The sequence below is a fragment of the Ostrea edulis genome, chromosome 9, assembly GCF_947568905.1.
Source record: "Ostrea edulis chromosome 9, xbOstEdul1.1, whole genome shotgun sequence".
NCBI lineage: Eukaryota > Metazoa > Mollusca > Bivalvia > Ostreida > Ostreidae > Ostrea > Ostrea edulis.
Window position 1 is genome coordinate 19,752,218 of NC_079172.1, and position 25,307 is coordinate 19,777,524.

General features: G+C 37.0%; 2 protein-coding genes across 4 annotated transcripts in view; one reads left to right on the forward strand and one right to left on the reverse strand.

Annotated features, from left to right (window-relative positions):
* LOC125659910 (uncharacterized) overlaps nt 1-5,491 on the forward strand; it is an 11,393-nt gene extending 5,902 nt beyond the window's left edge. The window contains exons 4-10 of the mRNA XM_056148754.1: nt 702-752; nt 840-1,019; nt 2,706-2,876; nt 3,076-3,243; nt 3,775-3,971; nt 4,888-5,053; nt 5,260-5,491. Of these exons, the coding sequence (XP_056004729.1) occupies nt 702-752; nt 840-1,019; nt 2,706-2,876; nt 3,076-3,243; nt 3,775-3,971; nt 4,888-5,053; nt 5,260-5,333 (1,007 nt within the window). The 3' untranslated portion in view covers nt 5,334-5,491. The remainder of the gene's footprint in view (nt 1-701; nt 753-839; nt 1,020-2,705; nt 2,877-3,075; nt 3,244-3,774; nt 3,972-4,887; nt 5,054-5,259) is intronic.
* Nucleotides 5,492-17,321, reverse strand: LOC125659911 (mannan endo-1,4-beta-mannosidase-like). Of its 3 annotated transcripts, none has more exons than XM_056148767.1 (7): nt 17,233-17,321; nt 15,796-15,855; nt 13,429-13,608; nt 12,382-12,808; nt 9,835-9,988; nt 6,384-6,461; nt 5,492-5,812 (listed from the first exon to the last, which is right to left on the reverse strand). In XM_056148767.1, the coding sequence occupies exons 2-7, from the start codon at nt 15,839-15,841 to the stop codon at nt 5,561-5,563; spliced, it is 1,137 nt and encodes a 378-aa protein (XP_056004742.1). In that variant the 5' UTR covers nt 15,842-15,855; nt 17,233-17,321; the 3' UTR covers nt 5,492-5,560. The 3 variants fall into 3 exon arrangements, with proteins under 3 accessions (XP_056004742.1, XP_048747666.1, XP_056004741.1); XM_048891709.2 differs by having other exon boundaries at nt 17,229-17,321; XM_056148766.1 differs by having other exon boundaries at nt 15,796-15,871; nt 17,229-17,300.
* Between the last annotated feature and the right edge of the window lie 7,986 nt (nt 17,322-25,307).

Sequence of the window (25,307 nt, forward strand, 5' to 3'; positions counted from 1 at the left end):
ATAGAGGTAATCTACTTCATAGCTAATAATTATAGAGGTAATCTATTTCATAGCTAATAATTATAGAGGTAATCTACTTCATAGCTAATAATTATAGAGGTAATCTATTTCATAGCTAATAATTATAGAGGTAATCTATTTCATATAACGAAGGATGCCAGTCAAATCAGGAATCTATTTTTATTTGATCGATTTCACTTTTACCATCATACAACAATAAATATTTATCTTTATTTAATTCATTCAAAATTTATCACTGTCCTTTCGTTATACTTGGGATCCTTTAATCACGTATATATCATGCTTAAACATAATTGCAAAACTCCAGCTGTCTGTTTCAATTTCCAACAGCTGAATATAGGGAGATGAAAACAAGGGATTTGTTGAAAATGGTGAAATAACAAGAGGAAATATCTGTCATTTGTTACATTCATAATGATTCTTGTTGACAATGTCCGATGATCGTTTTAAATCAAACAAGGCGGGTGTGACGTGTCGACAGGGGATGCTTACTCCTCCAAGACATCTGATCCCACCACTGATGTACCCAGGGGTCGGTGTTTGCCGGACTCTTAATTCTGTATTCCTTACAGGAATTATCAAATCGCTGTTATCTTCACTTTTTCGTTATCCATTGTGTTTTAAGACTGTTTCATATTCCAGGTTTGTGCTTTTATCTAGAATATTTTGAATAACTTCAGATGACGATGGTGACGGTGTGACAGAGGAAGATTGTGCTAAACCTTACCCAAGTATGCTTATCGTGAATAATCAAGCAATTAGTGTATTGTCATGTGTTTTCTTATGGGGAATTTAATGTCTTGTGGTTTTCTGTTTAGTTGACGGTGTGTGGACAGCATGGGAGAGGTGGGGACCATGCGCGTGCACAGGAAATGGAGGGGGGTCTCGTACACGCAGGCGCATGTGCGATAACCCCCCGGCACAGTATGAGGGGAAGGTTTGTCCTGGAGCGGATCTAGAAACTGACACCACTTGTTCGCCAGCCAATGGATGTGTTTGTGAGTATCATCTTTTTATCGTAGTTTTGATGGGCCATTTTGATTCTGTAAATTTCGAATTTCTGAAATGTAGTCTCTTAATTAAGATATGTTGACGTCCATTTGTAGCATGTAAAAGTAGAATTTTCAGTCGATTGTGCGAACTTTCCAGTTCAGTCAATATAGGTCTCGCAGTACGGGTTAACAATAGTCGATATGCGTGTATTCAGGTGCAAGGGTAGTCTGTTGCGTACGTGGACAACTTCAATTTCTCACCGTTAAATTAGTACATGAAAACATATAGCAATATTGTATACTTCGCATCATAATATTATATAGATATACGTCCTATAAATCATGCTAGATGTTCCTCTAGGTAATTGGCCGTTGTTTCCACATAATTTTATGTATCCATTAAAATCTGAAATCTATGCTTTGTCGTTGGTAAGTTACAATATTCATAATTCCCCGTAATGATTCACTCTTTTCATCATACCTCGGTTTCATCAAAACAAGACTTGATAAAATGAAAAAGAGTATGATGACGCAAGTCAATTTATTTGCGGAAACTCGTAATATGCTTATCCCTAAAGCCTTCATTGCGGAATTTGCAATCTGAGCAGGGCGCTGTCTATTTGCAAGAAACTTCCACACATTTTGAATCGAAATTTTGGATATAGGTACATATATATTGTACGTCGTCAACATTTCTATTTGGTTCTGATCGAATAATGTTTGGAAGAGTTGAGCCACGTGGACATTGCAAGGTAGCTAGCAATACAGTTTCCGCTCACTCAGTCATGCATACATAGACATTGTGAATATTGAAATCTGAGTTGATAGCGAGCGAAGCGACGCGACGAGCTCGTTCCAATGATTACACATATGAGTCACGTGATTTGCTCTTCATCGGTTGAAAAAAGATGAGTATCACCCATAATGCTTCCGAGAAAAATGTCGCCGTCACTGCGGTATACTTCATTGACAAACCCGTAATTAAAATAATTAGTTTTGAAAGTACCATAAACGTTTTTAAATTCCAGACAAGCTTCCTCATAGTTTCAAACATTTTGTTTTTGCTTGGTTCGAGAGAAGAAGAAGAAAAAAAATTGCAGCTAATATGACGTCACAATTTGTGACTGTTTACATCAAGAGCGTTATATTTCCCACGTTAAATGAAGAGGCGGATAAAAGTTGTGTTGCAAGATGTTATGAGCTTCGCTCGTCTCAACGGTCACACCGTACAACATATTAGAAATCTGAGTTAATAGATACATGTATGTATTTCACGAGAATGAGCAGTTCAAGTACTTATTTAGGTTCGGTCGGATGATTTTTGGCAGAGTTATGGTTCTTTGGCAGGAGCGTTCATGTCGCAACAACAAATCTAGTTTATTAAGGTTCGGTGAGATTTTGATTAAATTCAAAAGCTAAAGCTGAAATAAGTCATAAATGTTTTGTCATCGCTGCTGATTTTGAAATCAGGAGATATTAAATCATCATTAAGCGCTTTATATATTTTCAGTCATTACTTTTTTCTATTTTTAAAATTTTTATATTCAATATAATATTTTTGTTCCCCCTTTTTAAGAATTAGAAATGATTAATCAATGAATATCTACGGACAACTCTCGTACATGCGCATTTGTGCGTTGTCGGAATTTTGAGTTATATATATGTAGCTATCCCCTGAATGCTTTATATTAGTGAATGGAAACTGGGCCATGTGGGGGTCCTGGACTTCCTGTACGGTCACATGTGGAAGTGGCACAAAAAGTCGAACACGGACTTGTACGGATCCGTCACCAGCTAATGGAGGCTCTTCCTGTTCCGGTAACAAAACGATGTCTCAAGACTGTAACACTCAAAATTGTCCAAGTGAGTAATGTTTCAAACCCAAATCTTCTATTGGAACTGCAGTTGTTTTTTAAAGATAAGAATGCTGCCCAATTTTAGCCTGGATAGTCTATTTAATCTGCAAATTAGGTCACATAAGATATAAGTTATGGTAGTTGTATTGAATGTTGAGGAGCGTTGTCGTGGAGTTTTACTTAGACACATTTATTCCTCACTTCAGTTGATGGCGTGTGGACGGCTTGGACGTCTTTCAGTAGTTGTTTATACATCTGTGGAGCAGGACAGTCAGAAAGAACTCGAACCTGCACAAATCCAGAACCCAGATATGGAGGAAAAACATGTTCCGGAGACGCCAGGGAAACGCAAGCATGTACTGGAAGTTGTGCAAGTGAGTATTGTCTTAGAACAGTCATTGACATCCATAGATGTGGGTTTTAGGTCACCTACTCAGGTGACCTATTGCAATTGGTTGTCGTCCGTCGTCGTCCGTTATCAAATGAACATTTTTAACTTCTTCTTGATAACTACTATTCCAATTCTTTACAAATTTGGTATGAAGTATCTTTGGTACAAGGGTGATATAAATTGTAAATTTCAGGACTCCTGCATCCCTGGGGCCCTAGGGTGGGGCAAAAACTGCCCCAAATTGACCAATTTTCAAAAATATTCTACTGTAGAACCATACATGTGTAAGAAAAACTAAATGCATAGTGATGTAGAGCAGGAAGGCCTCTACCAAAATTGTAAATTGCAGGATCCCCGGGGTAGGGGTTCTGACCCCAGGGTGGGTCAAACTTGGTATATAGTGTTTACAAGGTTATACCGTTTTCAATGACTAACACTTCGTTCTTTGAAAACATTAATTGTTCTGATTCTCTGAATACATCAATTGTTCTGATTGAGTGAAATCTCTATCTAGAGGACGGCAATTGGAATTCCTGGAGTGTTTGGAGTCCCTGTACGAAAACATGTGGATCAGGTGCAAGGGCCAGAAACCGGGACTGCAACAACCCCGTCCCAAGTAACGGTGGCAAAATATGTACGGGAGACCCAACGGAGTTCCAAACCTGTAATCCTACAGCCTGTCCCACCGTGCCTGCAGGAACCTACGTACAGGTTAGGACGTCTTTCTACAATATATAGATGTTCTGATTATCTAACAACAGAGATTCTTTGTAGGATCCAGTTAATGTAATACCAAGACCCTATCCTTACTCCTTACGAATATATTAATTTCTATGGAGAAAATTCAAACGTATTGGACCGGTGGAGCTGCAAAATTTAGGCCTATGCTCGGCGCTTATGGCCATTGAGCAGGGAGGGATCTTTATCGAGCCACATGTCACGGCAGGTACGGCATGATAAAGATCCCTCCCTGCTCAATGGCTATAAGCGCCGAGCATAGGCCTAAATTTTGCAGCCCTTCACCGGCAATGGTGACGTCTCCATATGAGTGAAATATTCTCAGAGGGATGTTTAATAATATTCAATCAATCAACAAACAGGTCTACAAAAGATGGATGAAAATAATGTCACCATTTATGTAAGATACTTCGCAGACGAGGAATAGACATGTCAATTATCAAAGTTCTATCTCTTACAAGGGAACCTGTCAATTGTCAAAGTTCTATCTCTTACAAGTGATAGACGTAGACGAGGAATAGACCTGTCAATTATCAAAGTTCTATCTCTTACAAGGGAACCTGTCAATTATTAAAGTTCTATCTCTTACAAGTGATAGACGTAGACGAGGAATAGACCTGTCAATTATTAAAGTTCTATCTCTTACAAGTGATAGACGGATGGACATGGGGCGGTAGATAAAACCCTAAAGTGACACTTTCAATGCAACAACGGCGACATAATCATTTTCAGTGTAAATCTGAAATCGAACTCAGAAGGACTTTTGTCCAACATAAATGCAGTGTAACTTGTGCCACAGATATATAGTAATATCGGCAGTTGTTTATGTTTGTTCATTCGTTTTGATGATGAGACGTACATTAATAAATGAACAAACACATGATTACAGACATGTCCTACTGGGTGGTTTACATGTGAGACAGGAGGCATCACGTGCATCGACATGTCAATGAAATGTGATTGTCAATCTGACTGTGACGACGGAAGTGACGAATCAGCCACCTGGGCAAGCTGTATAACTAATTCAACCAACTGTCTAAACGGTGCTGCTAAAGGTAAATGTTTAATGAACACGTTTACATCAAAAACGTATATGCCCAACTATCTATTTTGTATTGCTTAAAGGAGTTATGAGATTGATCACTTTTCGTTATCTTCACCTTTCATCTATAAGAAAGAGCATGATTTTCGTTGACGAAATAAAGCTACATTATGTATATTGATGTATTTTGAACGGATTTGTTTCCATTTATAATTTCAGAGTTTACTTCCAGTGTGGCACACTGTCTTCCGTTTCTCGCTCTTCTTTTCTGCACCCTCTGGTACTCGCTGTAATAATGATATACGTCATCCAGTGGCAAAGTACGACATAGTACAAAATAACAAGCTTACAGACTCATCTTATTACATTAATGTACAAAGGAGGTACGCCAGTTTACAAAACTGCTTGACATTTGAAACTGAAAATAATAATAAACAAGCTTCTAAATCTATTTGTTTGAGTATTATGATTTTAATTCTCCTTTTCTCCAAGGTAGATATGATAGTATACTACTATCAATTCAAATTGTTAAATGTATTATTCCCCCATTGGTCTGGTCGTTTTTCCCTCTAAGTGATCTCAAACCAGCTTCCTGTGTTGCAAGGGAATCTGTGTCACTTCCGTCTGCGTTTGCGTGCCACGACCATGCGCCAGCGTAACCATGGTAATACGCGTAAGTGAACAGCTCTCCAATAGTGTTATGACCTCCTCGTACTTGGTTGAATTCTGCGATTATCAGAGGTTTCTTCAGACCGTACTGGTTTTTGTCGTGCTGAAAAATATGTGAGTATACACAGATAAAGTGAGACATTTTCAGAAGAGTCTGTTAAAACCTGGGGGTGGTACACTTGTTATATACATCAATTACCTAGTGCGGTCAATCATAATACCTTTAGGTCTATCTTGCCAGATAGGTGAGGTATTCATATTAAAAAATCGAAATGGATATTTGCCTGGTGTAATTTATCTAAGCAAAATATATTTGGGCGTTTTTCCTCACAAGTTGGATGCTGGTTTTGTAACAAGAGTACATGACAGATTCAATTTGCCACGTTGGATATGTGTACGAAATATTTCCTACATAAAGCATATCGTTAGAAAGAATTCATATTAATTCTACGATTTTGTTTGGTCTACTTTTACTTTGTATTTATAAGATATTTGAATATGCAGTGTAAGTATTTACTATACATAGCGGGATTAATATCTAGCGCCTTGGGGGGAGATGTAAGAGCGCTAAGTTAATGAATCTTTAGTAAACCATCCCCGATATCAGAAAAGGTAAAATAAATGCACGCATAGTAAATACAGAATCACCAGTTAAGATCTATGATTGAACCTACTTTGAACGGTGACAATGAGTCATATTGGTGGCTATTCTTGTCGTCGTACGTATGTGTAGAATAAAAGTTCAACGTCCCCTGTTTGAAAAAATAGAATTAAAGTATTAATGATCGATTTTGGAACATAGCTTAGTGTAAGTAATAATTCATACACCTAATTTATACTATCAATGGAGAATATAGACACCTCATGTAAATAGAATGTGTTATGCAATGTCAGCAAGTACCCGGATATTATTTAATTTTGTATTTTTGAAACTACATAATTTGACAAATCCTATTTGAATTGATTGAATGCCGGTGGAGGGCTGCAAATTTAGGCCTATGCTCGACGCTTATGGCCATTGAGCAGGGAAGGATCTTGCTCGTGCCACACCTGTTACATGGGACCTCGGTTTTTTCGGTCTCATCCGAAGGACCGCCCTATTTAGTCGCCTCTTGCAACAAGCAAGGGGGTACAGTACTGAGGACCTATTCTAACCCAGATCCCCACGGGATCCTATTTGAATCCAAATTAGAAACAAAGAACCGTCTATATGATTAGGGTCTAATATGGTCATAGAAGCAGCACCCATACCTCACCGGATAATGCTAACGGACGTCCAACGGATAACCAAATTGTCAATCCGTTCGTTTCCAGTCATTTACGTTTCTTTTTCAGCCAACGCGTTCCTTGTCCGGCAAAGTCCGGTCTATTCCGCTGATAGTTTCGGACAAAGTCTAGGTGATAGGCACCAAATAGTCTGAGTTATTCTCTTTAGAGAAGTCGAGAGGCATAGCCTTCATTGACTTCTCTTCGCAAGCATTCATATTTTGATTCTGGAAAACGTGTAAATGCCGGAGTCGGTGACGGTTTATGCTTCGAACGACGTTTCGACTCAGATGTGCCTGGATTTACGCAGTAGACAAGTTGTTTTCAAATATTTAACAGTAACGCACAAAACTGTCACAAAGAAATCAACACTTACTTGCTTTTAATCCATTTTCAACATGTCCCCTGTCCTGGGTTTTCGTTAACTGGTCTTGGGAGCTGTCAGAATAGGGGACCAGTTAAGAGAAAGCAGACTGACGTAAACAGAGTTGTGATTTAAACCCGGGACAGGGGCATGTTGAAAATGGGTTAAAAGCAAGTAAGTGTTGATTTCCTTGTGACAGTTTTGTGCATTACTGCTAAATGTTTGAAAACAACTTGTCTATTGCGTAAATCCAGGCACATCTGAGTCGAAACGTCGGTCGAAGCATAAACCGTCACCGACTCCGGCATTTACACGTTTTCCAGAATCAAAACATGAATGCTTGCGAAGAGAAGTCGATGAACGCTATGCTTCTCGACTTCTCTAAAGAGAATAAGTTTGAGTAAGACGTGTTGCAAATAAGACTTATCTGAATATAGTTTAGATTTTTATTCTTTCATGGAATGGCAACCAGTTTGCATAACTTAAGACTATGATAAGCAGCAATCAGGCAATCGGAGATTTCAAATAAAGTCCACACAACCATTCCACTACCGATATGTTCTCATTCTAATGTCTTTTCAAATCCATAGTTATTCCAATAGTTTGAATATGTCATATGTTAGAATTCTATTGTAATTTTACGTGTATGTGTAATAATATTGTAAAATGTTTTGCATTCTGTAATCTCACGTGCATGCGTAATGTAAAACATGATTTTATTAGAATTACCCCCACTATGATACGATCTGTTATAAGAAATACGAAGGATGATGCCTAATGTCGATATAAAGCGTGTTAATTGAGCATCATGTGACCGTTTCCCGTTTCTGGAGTTTCCAGTACATTTAATAGGTCTGCATCTAACGCTTGCCTTGTTTTGTGACATAGAGGTCACAGTTTATTCACTCGTTGGATCACCACGTGAAAGTGTTCTGCATTTGATTTACCGGTAAAAAAAACAAAAAAAAAAAAAAAAAAAACAAACAAACAACAAGATCCCGTTTCACAATGGAATTTGGCGAAATCAAGAATTCTTTTTGAATTTTGTCAAGTTCATGGTATAAGTACAACTTTGTTATTACAACCACAGTTGTAGTCAATGCGATGTGACCGGTCGTGGTAGCTTAGTGGTAGAGCGTTCGCTTTGCAAACGGTAGGTTGTTAGTTCGATCCCGCGCGTGCCATGGCCGCGTCAAACCTAAGACGTTAAAAGAGGTAGCAATTGCGCCTTTGCTCGGCATTTTATTATGTCAATATTCAATGTTTAATTATCTAAGTTGTGAATTCATTTCTCGGAGAGATATTTCAATTTTTTAAAAACGCTATCAATAGGCATAAGACTTGTGAGTTTCGCAATGCTTTAGAAATTTTTCTACGATGTTCCATTTTATTGTAATAATTATACCCCCCGCAACAAGTTGTGGGGGTATAGTGGAATCGGGTTGTCCGTCCGTCTGTAGACGCAATGGTTTCCGGGCTCTAAAGCATTATCCTTTCCACCTACCGTCACCATATCATATATATGGACTACCCGCGGGATGAAGAAGTTCCCTATCGATTTTGAGGTCAAAAGGTCAAAGGTCAAGCGTACTGGACATCGAAGTAGCAATATGGTTTCCGGGCTCTAAAGCGTTATCCTTTTCACCTACAGTCCCCATATCATACATATGGACTACCCATGGGATGAAGATGTTCCCTGTCGATTTTAAGGTCAAAGGTCACGCGCACTGGACATCTAAGTAGCAATATGGTTTCCATTTAAATTCTTTAACGGCTTTTTTCATCGCATGGAGATGCTGTGTTCCTAGATACCTTTTGGATCTTAATACTGAAGTTTATTCTGAAGTTTGCGAAAATAAGAAGTTTATACCTATTACCAACACCCTTTGGGAGATTGGGGTAAGCGGGGGGGGGGGGGTATTCTTAGTGAGCTTTGCTCACAGTACTTCTTGTTTTGTATTGTACATGTATATAGAAAGAGGATATTCAATGAAGAATTTACAAAAAAGGATACTACAGTTTTTTTCTGATACGCCGTTTTAGTGAATCTTAACAGTTAACTATCTTAGCAATACAACGTCAAAATGACGTTTTAAAAACGTCATTGCCTTTATTTCATTGCTGCACTTTGAAGTCCGTAAAAAGAAAGTGTGTGGACAAAATGACAAAAAGTAAATTGTTTTAGGAAGTAGGTGTCATAGCCTTTTTACCCTCACAAAATTATAAAATTTGGAGTCAGGGCCATTTTTCATAATTTTTGACTTTAGTCCTTTATGGTACTTCATCTACAGCGTCACCAGCTGTCAAATGAGTGAAAAATTCCCGACGGGACGTAAACAAAACCCACACAATTTGTTAGGAGTGTAATGTTGACAATCCAATCTACAAACTCTGAACATTTAACTGTAGTTTGTGAGTTGTGTATATCTAACAATCTTCTTGCTGTATGTTAGCCCTACCAATTATCTGTCTTCGTCTCCACTTCTTACACTTACCGCATTATTGTGCCCTGCTGTGATGAGGCAGTGATCGCTGTAGAGGTTCTTCATTCCATTTAGGCCAGTGTTACTCTTTGGGTTCCAGGATCCAGCCGTCACCAAGGCCTGGGGATCTGTTTGACGAATGGCGGCAACTTGCCAGTTTATAAATCTATGGAGGAGAAACATTCTATGTGTATATTATCATGTGTAAGGGCGTGTAGGAGGTAGATGGGATTTGTGCTGATGTTAAACTCCGCGTTAAAGTTTAATTTTGTTAATTTACGTCCCATTCAAGAATTTTTCACTTATGTAGAGACGTCATTGAGTTTTCGTTTTACATGACTTGCCACAAAGTTTGTCCCATGTATGGTGCACAAGACCGAATCAGTGAGGGTTACGTAGGGTCATATCCTAATGACCCGTGAATTAACTTCTAATACCGTGCACTTATATAATTAGCGAAGGATCAGTCATTATGTCAAAATTCCTAGGTTTGACATAGCTCCCGCCTCCCGGGATAAAGAAAGGATTGCTAAGCGAGCGCTCTAACCACTAGGCTTCCTTGACGGATGTGTATAGTATACAAAATACGCAATCTGATCTCCAACTTTTGGACGGAAAATGACTTAATAACGACGCCTTGGTATACAAGATTCAGAGAAGATATTATCCTTGAAAAACAAAAAACAAACGGTGTTCTGAACATTGACGAAATTTGAACAGTGATCAACCTCATAACTCCTATAAGCAATATAAAATAGAGTTCGGCAAACACAGACCCCTGAATATACCAGAGGTGGGATCAGGTGCCTAGGAGTAAGCATCGCCTGTCGACCGGTCATACCCACCGTGAGTCCTATATCTTGATCAGGTAGACGGAGTTATCCGTAGTCAAAATCAGTGTGCCAAGAACGGTCGAACAATCGGTATGAAACACGTCAGACAGCATTTGACCCAACGATAGGTTGTATTGGCAAACTAGATTGTTATAACGACCATAGAATTTGCGAAATGCTGACTTTAAACGAGACTGTTGAAACCCCTCCACCATCAACTTGTTTGTCAGTAGCCTGTCTCGATATAAAAAAAACCTGATCATACGCAGAGCAAGCTCATGCGTATCGAATCAATTGAGAGATATAAACACCATATGCAAATAATAATGGAATATTGCTACATAAATATGGGAAGTTGACGATGGAGATACCTCATATCCTTGTACTTACGTATATTTATTCCAGTTTGCCTGCCTTGTATGCTTATGATGATAGGGGTTAGCAAGCGGTGCATGTGAATGCAAGGTGAAGATAACGAACAGTGATCAATCTCATAACTCCTACAAGCAATACAAAATAGATAGTTGGGCAAACACGGACCCCTGGACACACCAGAGGTGGGATCAGGTGCCTAGGAGGAGTAAGCATCCCCTGTTGACCGGTCACACCCGCCGTGAGCCCCATATCCTGATCAGGTAAACGGAGTTATCCGTAGTCAAAATCAATGTGCCAAGAACGGCTTAACAATCGGTATGAAACACGTCAGACAGCATTTGACCCAATGAGAGGTTGTATTGACGAACTAGATCGTTATAACGACCATAGAATTTGCGAAATGCTGACTTCAATCGAGACTGTTGAAATCCCTGTACCATCAACTTGTTTGTCAGTAGCTTACCTCGATTTAAAAACTGACTATACCCAGAACAAGCTCTTGCATACCGAATCAGTTGAGATATATAAACACCATATGCAGGTGATAATGGAATATTGCTACATAAATGTGGGAAGTTGACGATGGAGAAGCTGAAATCATCCCGTTTGTCATACAGTTGAGTTGTTAGTTTGCCGTTAATGTCTACTTTCAATAAAATATCTAAGTATGAAGCAGAAGTGGACGACTCTGTGGTGTCCTTTATTTCGAGCTCACAGGGATATATCAAATCGACATATGAATGAAAGCTATCATTGTTAATAGACAAAACGTCATCGATATATCTAAAAGTCGAATTGAAGGTCACAGCGAGAGATTTTTTCTTCTCACGTAGAAGTTTTTGAATAAATTCTGCTTCATATGAATATACAAACAGGTCAGCTAACAAAGGAGCACAATTTGTGCCCATGGGAATTCCAACAGACTGTTGGAAGACCTGATCACCAAAGACCACGAAGATATAAGTATTAACAAATACGACGATTCGTGCGAAGTTATCTTCACGAGCAGACAAATTGAACAAATGATCAAATTTAATCGAAGTATTTCTTTAAACATTTAAATTCCAGAGAACCCTCTGCTTTGCTTTCTATCATAATACATGAAAAGGATATTACACGTATACATGTAGTATTCAATCACTCTGGGTTTTTTTTTAATGAAAACACATCTAAAGAAATATATGCAAATTAGTTTTCTCCGGTTCAGAATGCATTTAGTTTGTACTTAAACTTGTCATTTAACTGTTTCATTTCTTTAGTTGCGGCTTCTGTACATTGAATTACACAAATTATCTCAGTTACTGAATCACTAAATGGCTTTAGTACTAAAGAAAACCCCCACCAAACAAACCTTAAAAGTTCTTGTGCTGAGTAAATATGTCCTTTCCACCCCGCCCCAGACGACCTTAAGAAAGTGGTGTCAAAGCATGGCTCCCTGCTGTGTAAGTTAGGATTAATGACACCTTCCATCTCATTAATGATATCCCACCCGGCCAGAGCAGGTTGGTCTTTCAGCGCCTTCACCATTGGTACAAGAGCGTGGTTGATATAACTGTGGAGCTTGTTAGTGTCCTTTATCAGTCCCTCCAGACGCGCGTTTGTGTTGCCTCTATCCGCGCCATTCCATAAGCAAAGGAATATGAAAATTTGGTGGTTTCTAGCATACTGAAGGTATTCATTAAGTTCGTTTATCAAAGAATGGCTTGCGTCTGTTCCAATCACGTGACCTGTGTGATCAAATTGCGGAGAGGTTTGTCCTTCAACATGAACCCATACACCTACAGGTAAAAATACAGGGCTAAAATAGGATATGCCTGCTGCCCAATCTCTTTCACTTTTTGTGAATAAAATTATTATAAATTAAAAATACAATATAATTACGAAGCATCGTATAAACCAAAACAATTTTGTCATGAATAAAGTTTATGCATAGTATGATAATCAAAATCATAATAATCATACGATATTAAAGAAAACTCTATAGAACATTGTCAAACATGAATAATATAATATTTGTAATAAAGGTACATAAGACACATGCTACAATGAAGATGTTATGAAATTATTGATATTGTTAATAGAATTACTTTGTCCTATATTTTGTCGCTCCGTCTATGGAAGTCTTTTGAAATCACCATCTTTGCTGTGAGCGAGCGCGGCTTTTTGAAATCACTGTCTTTGCCGTGATCGAGCGCGGATTTTTGAAATCAATGTCTTTGCTGTGAGCGACCGCGGATGTTTCAAATCACTGTCTTTGCTGTGAGCGAGCGTGGATGTTTCAAATCACTGTCTTTGCTGTGAGCGAGCGCGGATGTTTGAAATCAGTCTTTGCTGTGAGCGAGCGCGGATGTTTGAAATCACCGTCTTTGATGTGAGCGAGCGCGGATTTTTTACTTACGGATGGAGTTTCCGCCATTGTTCTTTACGGCGTTGATGACAGACTGGAACTTGTTTCGCCTATGCTGGTACTGATCATTTCCCCAGTCGTAACCATACGACACCCAGGCCTGATTCATTCCACTGAAGAACACCCGTTGACCATTGTAGTAGAAGTGGTCCCCGTGGATGTAAAGCCGAGCTAAATCATTGTTTGGGGGTATCTTTTAGATGTTATGTATACATGAGGCACAGAAGAGTGCACCAGCATTTAGAATGTTCAAATGCAATGATATCGTAATCACATTAATTACTAACTACAAGATACAGGCTTTTCCCTGACCAGTACAAGTTGCTGTTTGTGAACGTTTTCTGTTGTTTCTAATAATATAGCATCGTTTGAATCATATTTTGTACACGTCGGTCATTTTCGTTGGAAACAGGCTTTTTTTCTTCGGGGTACATATTTTAGTTGACTTTTTAGAAGATGTTATTGCTTTAAAGGTAGTTTCGTAACTTTAATCTACTGCTAGATAATGACGTGACAAGTCCGTTACTGTAATCATTCAACCCAGTAATACCTGAGAAAATTCGGAAAACAAACCCCTGATCAGAATTAAGATCTTTTTCCCATTTCTTAATACTGACCTGGACTCGTCCAAGAACGTTATGAAAACAACTTTTTGATGCTAAATTCTTTATCAGTAGGTGGTCAAAATGGAAATGTCATTTTGAATGATTTTATTTCTTGCTGTTGCAGCTATATATTGCTTGTACTATTATTTCACACAACTGGTGTGAATGTTAGCATGAAGATTGTCTTTTCTCTTTGTTTATGTCATAAATTCAAATGTTATGAATATAGCTGTATGTCTCATCAAATATTTTATATGTGACTTATTTTCATTGTACTTGTTATGCTAATATTGCATACTATTATTGGAAATTATTATAATCTTCATGTTTATTAATTACTCGAATTCGGTATTAGATCGGGATCAAATTCCCAATTTGCAATCTACTAAACGACGAGGTTGTTTCCCATTTTGCCATCATTTCCCTTCCTCCTCCCAGTTCTTATGTCTGATATGTTAAATTCAACAATTTGAAATGTTATGTTGAATTCATCTTTTTTGACCACTTTATATTCTGATCCTATGTGCAAGTACTCTGAAGTTGATATTAAAACGATACTGGAGTTCCTCATTGACAATATTTGCTTAGTATCTGGTGATCGGTTGGAATTCTCATGGGCACAAATTGTGCTCATTTATTAGCTTATCTTTTTGTATTCTTATGTGACAGAATTTATTCAACTCGACATTTAGATATATCTGCGACGTTTTCTCTATTAACAATATTCATTTTCATTTATATGTGGATTCTACAATGTATACATCCCAATGAACTCGAAATAAAAGACACCACAGAGTCTTCCATATCTGCCTCATATTTGGACATTTCACTGAACATAGATGCCATCAACAAATTAACAACTCTACTTTAAGAGAAACAAAATGACTTCAGCTTCTCCATCGTCAGCTTCCCAAATTTATGTAGCAATATTCCATTATCATCTGCACATGGTATTCGATACACGAGAGCATTTTCTGCGTGTGACCAATTTATTTCGACGATGGACACTGACAAAAAAGTTGGTGTTATAAGGATTTCAAGAGTAAGCAATTCGGAAATGTTGTAGTTGTTATTATCTAATTTGCAAATACAAACTATATTTCATACCGATTGTTAGGCCGATCTTTACACACTGATTTTGACTACGTATTATTCGATCAAGATATAGAGTTCATGACGGATGTGAACGGTTAACAGGGTTGCATACTCCTCTTAGAACCTAATCCCACCTCTGGTCTGTCCAGGAGTCTGTATTTGCCCAGCTATCTATTTAGTATTGCTTATAGGACTTATGAAGTTGATCCTTGTTCGTTATCTTCACTTGTTCATATTGTTTGTTCCCTATGAGGTACGGGTGGCCCCTTTTGTGTACGCCATGCTTTTGTGGCATAAACATAGTAATCATTATGTAACAACATTTGGAATAAACATTTAATTGCAATATAACATTTTAAAATTGAAATTCTTTCTCATAGAAGTCTAGATTGATATATGTAAATATACACCGTGTCTGATTAATAAATGACACGATCATACAATGCTATGTTTTGTTTTGATAGATGAACATACTTCAGAAAAGGCCTTATATTACTAGTATGTCAGTAAGTTTAGAAATGAAAGCGTTGTGAATTAAAACAATGATAATATTATTAAGAATGTTTAGAAAGCAAAAGACACTTGACAAGCTTCAGCGCTTCGTCACTGGGATAGTGTCGTGTTAAAAACGAAATTAAATGATATACATATATCTTACCATCAACCCATGCTGCCAATGAAAGAAACAACAAAGACGTCAACATATTCTTTCTTGCACCTGTCAATCAAAAAAGCTACTTAAGGTCAAATCAAATGCCCAGTTACATTTGAAATGCAAGGTACTAGGTGATTTCATGTAAAACTCATGAAAAATATCAACGTGATGCATGCTTATCCAGGGGTCCGTGTTTGCCCAACTCTCTATTTTGTATTCCTTATAGAAGTTATTGGATTGATTATTGTTCGTTATCTTCACCTTTCATGCATAAAGGTTGTTTAAGAAAATTTGCAATCAACTGCCTTTATTCTCATTTAACAATTTGACAGATTTTGGACATCTAAGAGATGATGGCTACTTTGACACAAAAAATTACGAAAAGTTATTTGTTTTTTACAAACTACGCTCAAGATGAAAGTGTATAATATTTCTGTGAAATTCGGAGGAAAAGTTCAAAACCTGAGTACGTGAGTCTTAGCAGAGCAATATGTCTGATTTCATATTGAATGACTATATGACACTCGTTTAAGCCGGAGGGGTGGGGGTGGAGGGGGGGGGGCTAATTCATTCAGAATTTGATGCTTTAAATGAGAACAAGAATATAACATACACTTCCCAAAACCTTCAGTTATGTTCATTCGCCCAGAGGAAAAGTTTGTGCTTAAAAATCCTATGATATCTACGTAGTAATGTATTCATTTCAATTCTTCTCGAGATAAACAGGAATTCCTATTTACGTATTTTAGGCTGATATTTAAAACTAAAGCTAATTTGGAAAATTACTCCTTCTGTCGCTAGACAACGCTTTCAAAAGAGAACAAAATCGATGCTTTGTCTTCTGCCATTCCCTTGTTTATCCGCCACTTGTCTCAAACATTTGAACAATTTGTTTATACACCCATTTGCCTAACTTCGTAAGTTCTTAAGTTTGAGTTTACACATATTTGAGCAATCAAAATGTTAGAAAAATCTCAAGAGTTGAGTTCAAAATTAGACCTTTAAAAATTAAAATTTAAAAAAATGAAAATCAACCCCAATATGCATCACTTTAAGTTAATAAAGAAAAATAAAAAAGGATTTATATTCTCCCAATGTAACCTTGTTAATTAATAAAATTTAATTAATGCAGTCCAGGTGTTATCGTGGTTCTATGTAACTTATAACTGAGGTACTAGTAATCGATATAAAAGTTGAACTCCGATGGTATTGAGAACAACCTTATCAAAATGTAGTCATGTCCCCAAACAAATGTGCGTTCATATAGGTCAGTGGTTTTTCCATAAGATATGTACTATTTGCACTACATACAAAGAAATATATCATTTTGAAATTTGCAAATATCACTGCTTTTTGACGTGAAGACATGACAATTATTAGAATATTTCTAAAAAAATAATTCTATATAGAATATGGAAAGTATATTATTGTAATACTTGCTGAGAGCTGGTAGAACTGGTCAGGCCCTGTTTAATAGAGATACAAAATGTAGAACACTTCATTCAGATACCGGGGACTATTTTTGTGACGTTGACACTGTAAGGCTTGTATTCTAGTTGAAAACGGGCTGGTGTAAAGTTTAAAATCATTTTTATTCACTGCGAAAGAAATTAATGACAGGGAAATATGAATTATAAAATGTGGATATCAATACGTACCTTTTTATGTTAAGTTTCTTTTTAAAAAGAAATAAACTGGATAGCCAAAGGTATAAATGCAGAACGCCATTGTGTTTCATATCGACATGTAGAAAGACTAGTTCCCCTGATATTGGCTGACGATATTTCGTACCTTTTATTGGTTTCAAAGTGTTGATGTCACGAAAAGTAATAATTTGTTTTAGAAATTGATTTCAGAACCTGCAATATAAATTACTCGTTCGTTTCATATTGAAAGTTTGTGACATCACAAAGCACAGATTTAGACAAAGTTGTGATTCGGAGGTGTCCTATTGTAATTTGCATATTTTGGACATTAACAATTGAAGTGTAGTTTTCATACTTATCATTGATGAAAATTTATCGCTCTTTGTGAAAATTTTAATGTGCTTTTTGTGAAAATTTAACGTTTAATACGCCCACGAACTTTCTAAAAGTATTATGTACATTTATTTGACGTCAATAAACACACCTACAACACAGGGGATTTTGAAAATGAGAAAGTGACGAAGAAAAAGTCGTGACAGAATGTGGCATGAAGACAGTCAGTTCATAGGTTATATAATGTCAAGTCTAAACCTTCCATCTACATGTAATCATAAAGCATATATTTCACATGTACATTGATTCACCTTGGAGCAGAGGGACGTGAATTTACATTTTGAATGATATCGCACTGATTTCATTACATCGTTATTAGCTAAAAAGGTGTGTGCAAGACAAACTAACCCCAGATATCATATAATAAAAAGGTGTGTGCAAGACAAACTAACCCCAGATATCATATAATAAAAAGGTGTGTGCAAGACAAACTAACCCCAGATATCATATAATAAAAAGGTGTGTGCAAGACAAACTAACCCCAGATATCATATAATAAAAAGGTGTGTGCAAGACAAACTAACCCCAGATATCATATAATGAAAAGGTGTGTGCAAGACAAACTAACCCCAGATATCATATAATAAAAAGGTGTGTGCAAGACAAACTAACCCCAGATATCATATAATAAAAAGGTGTGTGCAAGACAAACTAACCCCAGATATCATATAATGAAAAGGTGTGTGCAAGACAAACTAACCCCAGATATCATATAATGAAAAGGTGTGTGCAAGACAAACTAACCCCAGATATCATATAATAAAAAGGTGTGTGCAAGACAAACTAACCCCAGATATCATATAATGAAAAGGTGTGTGCAAGACAAACTAACCCCAGATATGATATAATGGGCTTGTGAACATTGCATTTATAGGTGAGGAAATAAAGCAACTCGAAACGTTCAAAGAGTTATTGCAATTTGAATTCTAAATGGGTAATTGATAGTTTTAGATGGTTCTATCTTAAAATAGTTTTAAGTCTCCTGCGTCACTAATTATATAAGATGACCTATTGCTATACGTGCCTGTCCCTCATCCTTCATTGTTGTTAACCGCTGACCATTTTTGACTTCTTCTCAGAAACGGCATGGTTAATTTTCACCGAAATTGCTGTTGAATAGCTTTTGGGATAGGGAAACAAACACTGAATTCCGTGGTCTCTGCTCATTTTTGAAACTTAGAAGCAGGGAATGAAATCTCCACAGAAGTACAATCTGTTAAAACTTCTATATTTCTGGATGCGTATATATAGCACGACACCCTGTACCACAATTGAATTCATGGCCATTGATTAGGGTTTCCCAAGGTCGGGGTTATATGGATTATAAATTATGATTAAAGTACATAAATGTTTGAATTGTATTTTCTTTATTCCTGAACTCGAATTAAGCTATGTATGTAAGTTTTAGAGCATTGGAACCTTTACCACACACGATAGCCATGGCTCTTAGACGTCCTGGGTACGGGGCGGGGTTATACAGATCATTTAGTGTAAATCTCCTGAATATCAAATATTAACACGTGGTGTGTAGTGATAATGAGCAAAACTGTGAAATTCTTGGTGCCTGCACCAAGATGTTTCAACCTCAGGACATTACATTGTACACGTCTGGTACACAAACAGGATGTACAGATACCTCAGGACATTATATTGTACGCGTCTGTTACACAAACAGGATGTACAGATACCTCAGGACATTATATTGTACACGTCTGGTACACAAACAGGATGTACAGATACCTTTAAAATTAAAATTATTCAAGAAAATTTTGAGATTCAAAACCCATGGTTTAGTGGTTCCGAGTACACGGGATGGGGCGCTATGGTTTATAAATTAAAAATACTTGACATATTTGAAATATTCTTTACTTCTGAACATATAGTTTACGCTCTGCTTATGACCGGTCCATGTGTCATAACCTTAAACCCAAGGCCATTTGGCGAAGGTCAAGGCTATTTTTAAAAAATGTTCCGAAATAATTCTCTGAATATTATTTGATGATGTATTGTCAACTGATACATGTATCTACAAATAAAATTATCATCGGATTTTGAACAAAAAGAAATAATTGTCTTCGCCACTGACCTTCATAGAAGAGACGTTCGCTGCTCGTCTTTAGGAATGAGGTTGATTAAGACTTATCAGAAGAATAAACACCATGGCCATAAGAACATCCAATTTTCACATCTTTAAACACGCTTTCCTGTATCATCTGTACATAATACTTCCAATTTATTCTGTACGGTGTACAATACTCTGTTGACCGTTAAAGCAGTATCAGCTTAAAATCTTAAAATTTTATTTCGTTGTAAAAATGTGCTGTTATGATAGTTTTGTAAGTATCTATAACCACATTCATTAATAAAATAAAAACTAAGTCGAAGAATTTATCAAAATAAAGATTTCGGTTCTATTGAATATATAGCATTATATAGGAATCAATTTTTGTAAGGGAAGACAATAATGTAATTTTGCTTCATTTAGAGCCTTTGGGTAGGTTTTCTAACACAAATATTGATAACAAAAGTTTATCAACCTTTTTTTCTGTCATTGAAATAATAAATGAAATTTTGCAACATTTTCTATACCAATGTGACAGATAGTATTGCTTTAAGGCTCATGATTATTTATTTTTTTTCAATATAACCAAGAAACATCATCCAGACAATAAAAACCTTACTTATACAATAACAAAAGCTGAAGATGGCACCATAAACTGAACTTATTATACCGAAAACCATGATACCAAAGATTCTATACTATCAGTAGTGTGCTTCTCTGTTTGAAATATAAAAACGAGTATCGGAATTGACTGCAGTAGAAACAGTGCAAAGTTTGGAACAACCTTGGAAACAATTTCAAGTAAGAAGATACAAAAACTATTTCTGTTACTGATGGTTCTATTTCCCGTTGAAAAATCAAATAATACAAACATGAAAAATATGAAGATATATACTAAATTTTTCAATATTTGCAATGTCTATTCCCTTTATTGACTAATATGAAAATCTAGTAACTATTTGTATGCAACTCTACTATGTAGAACATTTTCAGACTTTGATTTATTAAGGTGAAATCTTGATTTAACAGAGTGATATATGTCACTATAATCCTTTGATTTACTATTTGAAACGTACTTTGAGTTACGACAGTAAACTTTAACTAGTGAATTTTGTCTGAGTTTAGAAAGGCTAATGCATGACAAAGTTTGGCGCAGAGACATTAAAGTAATACAATGTCAATTGCACATTAGAGATAATTCAATTTTTGTCGTATAGTGGGAATTTTTACGATAATTCCGTTGTAAGCAAAACGCACAATGTGTAATGAAATTAGTCCCCCTGGTACAGGGTATTGGCCATTAGCACACGAGGTCAATATAATAAAAGACGAACGTCTGAACCGGTAATATTGACACGTTTCTAAAGCTCATGGTGACTTTAAATGACATTCTTGAATGAGACTTTGGATCACATGGTAATAGTAAGTTAATCTGCGTCTGGTATATATCCCGAGGGTAGGCTATATTGAAATTTACGTCTTCCAGTCATAGATAAAATCGTATGAAAGCTTCCGAGGGCAATGTGACAGCCATGTTCGTTGCGAAGGTTTTGGTTTGAAAGTTATCAACCGTTCTTTGAAGTTGTCATAATGAAAGGTGAAGATAACGAACAGTGGTCAATCTCACAACTCCTATAAGCAATACAAAATAGATAGTTGGGCAAACACGGACCCCTGGACACAACAGAGGTGGGATCAGGTGCCTAGGAGGAGTAAGCATCCCCTGTCGATACTCAAAACAATGTAAAATACGGTTTTCATTAATGAGCTGAAGTCATCATCATATTCATTGTTGGATGTTTGCTTTCAAAAACTTACAAAGATCGGTTTCATAAAAGACAGTTGTTTATATTATAGGAATACGTTGGTACGTGTAGGTTAAAATAGATCTACTATCAGTGTAAACGTTTAATTGTTTATCTTATTTAAGTCCTAATTTAGAATGTTTCACTTGAATGTGGATCAGCACCATCAGTTGTAGATGAGGTACCAATTATTTCATCTATGCATGATGCACAAAAGATCAGGTTCTCTATCTTGATCCGGGTTAGAATAGGTCCTCAGTACCCCTTGCTTATCGTTAGAGGCGATTAAATGGGGTGGTCCTTCGAATGAAACCGCGAAATCCGAGGCCCTGCGTCACAACAGATGTGGCACGATAAGGATTCTGCCCTACTCAAAGGCCGTAAGCGCCGAGCAAAGGCCTAAATTTTGCAGCAATTTACCGACAATGGTGACGTCTCCATATGAGTAAAAGATTCTTAAGCAGGACATTAAACAATATACAACCAGCCATCATCTATCATGGACCTTGTTTTTTAGTTTCATAAAAAAAAACAACGACTTTAACTTCTAATGCCGGTTGATTGGCAAAATGATAACCACTAGTTACTACTTAGTTTAAACGTTTTCAGTTGACGTCGTCAGATACCCCAGTTTTATGTTGACGTCGGAGATACCCCAGTTTTAAGTTGACGTCGGAGATACCCCAGTTTTAAGTTGACGTCGGAGATACCTTAGTTTTAAGTTGACGTCGGAAATACTCCAGTTTTAAGTTGTTAAGTTGACGTCGGAGATACCCCAGTTTTAAGTTGACGTCGGAGATACCCCAGTTTTAAGTTGACGTCGGAGATACCTTAGTTTTAAGTTGACGTCGGAAATACTCCAGTTTTAAGTTGTTAAGTTGACGTCGGAGATACTCCAGTTTTACTTTGACATCGGAGATACTCCAGTTTTACTTTGACATCGGAGAAACCCCAGTTTTAAGTTGACATCGGAGATACCCCAGTTTTAAGTTGACACCGGAATTACCCCAGTTTTAAGTTGACATCGGAGATACTCCAGTTTTACTTTGACATCGGAGAAACCCCAGTTTTAAGTTGACGTCGGAGATACCCCACTTTTAAGTTGACGTCGGAGATATCCCAGTTTTAGGATGACTTCGTAATACCTCAATTTTATGTAATCATACCACACGCTCGTCTTTTTCCGCAGTCGATAAGAAGACTCGGACGTGGATCGGTCTAAACGTACTACTGCTTTAAAACAATAAATTCAAAAGACACGTTAAGTAGTCAGCACAAGTGCTGATTTACTACATGTACATGTATTTGGAATTACAATATAATACTAGGAAATGTGAAGATAACGATCAGTGATCAATCTCATAACTCCTATAAGCAATACAAAATAGATAGTTGGGCCAACACGGACCCCTGGATATACCAGAGATGGGATCAGGTGCCTAGGTAGAGTAAGCATCCCGTCGACCGGTCACACATCGTTATAACGACCATAGAATTTGCGAAATGCTGACTTTAAACGAGACTGTTGGAATCACTGCACCATCAACATGTTTGTCAGTAGGACACATTTTTAAAAATCCAAATTTGGAACTTTGAGGATTCCGGATTGTACATTGTACTAAGACTTTAGATTACAGGCAAACTAAGAACAGGCTTGTATACAAGATAAAAATCTCACTAAGACTAATTTTAAAACAGATTTATGTTATCAGAATTGTAATAATTAAAGTTCATTTTAAAGAGAGCGATCAATCATTAACGCCAAGTTGGTCGATTATTAGCCTGCTTCTGTTCAAAACAATTTGTGACTTTTGCGTAATCAGGGAACTACAATTCAGATCAACACACTATCTCTTTAAAACAATAGAAAAACGGCGATGACGATATTCATTTGGATAAAATGTAAGAGAGGATTGCTTAGTTTTTCCATACACATTGTCAGCACTAATTCCTAATGTAGTTCACTTACACTCGCGATGCTGTATTCCACCACCTTATGTTGTTGGATTTTAAAGCTAAACCTGATTTAGTGATCGTTAAATTTGTTCATTAGTATGTAAACGAGGGCTGTTCGATATGTAATGTGTATTGTACGATATCTCAAAAGCATTCGAATCAAATAGTAAAATGAACAATGCATCCTTTCAAAGTATTCTCCGCGGTTTGAAACACATAATTTCAATCTCTGAATTCATTTCTGAAATGCGTCACGGTACGCTGATTTAGTTAGACCTCCGAGGCACTGACTGATGGCTGAGCCAAGGGCTTGTCGAGACTTGTAACGACTACCAGATAAGAACTTTTTCAGTTTTGGAAAAAGGAAAAAGTCGCATGGGGCTAGATCTGGAGAGTATGGTGGGTGTGGCAAGACGATAACCTTCTCCGACTTCAAAAATTGCTTCACAAGCTCATATGTATGTGATGGAGCATTATCATGAAGTAGACTAACATGCCTAAATCCTGACACAGGGCGTCGTTTATGATAATATTTCTTGAGCTTTTATAGTATAACATTTCGGTAATAGCGACCTGTAACACCTTTGCCCTTCGGCACCGGAATTTGTACGGCTATACCATCACATGAGAAGAATATGCAATAAAGAACCTTCTTTTGCTTATGGTTCTTTTGGCAACTACAGTCCTTCTACCGTGTTTAGTTAGCCAAATTTTGTTTCCGATTTTTCTTACTAGTTCGAAATAGTGAACCCATGTTTCATCACCAGTAACAATGCTTGCAAATTGTCTTTGATTGAATTTGGGAAACATTTTGAGCAATTGCTTAGCGGTTTGAACTCGTACCCGTTTTTTGGTCATCTGTCAATATATGCGGTATACATCTGGCAAAAATCTTTCGTACTTTCAAAATATGCTTCAAAATGAAATGCACCCGCGACAGCGATATGTCAACAGCTTTGGCAATATCACGAATTGTGTATCTTCCATCACTTTTAATTATTTCCCTGACTTTTGAGACATTTACCTTGCCTGTTACAGTCGGCCATATTTTGCTGCATCTTTGACGGACTCTGTGCCAGTCAGAAATTTCTTTCTCCACCTACGAACTGTCTCATAAGATATCTTATCAGACTCATAAATTTCCCCAATTCAGTAAAAATCTATATTACCGAATGACCGAGTTTTGTGCGAACTTTTATACAAACTCTAATTTTTTCAATATTCTCAATCCTTTTCCCAACCACTTTTACAACAGTGGTCAACGACTGCCTCTACTGAGATGACTATAAGTTTAAAACTATGTGGAACTGAAGGCTCGTGTTTGTATCGTTGGAGAGGTATTGGATAGAGCTATTCAAGAGTATCATCATCCATGAAATCGCGCAAAGCGTTATCACGCTGTGGTACAATACACATTAGGAATGGACAATCGAGGAATCAAATATCAAGTTAAAGGTCACAGATTGCTTTCAATTTATAAACTCTGTTCATAAGAAAATATGATAGGGTAATTGATAAAGGAGCGCAATTCATACCCGTGGGAATTCCAACAGTGATGGACCACTTGCTCTCCAAAAAACTACAAATACATGTATAATTTCAATTAAGTAGTCCAGCATATTCGTAAGTTAACTTCAGAGTACCTGTGCGTAG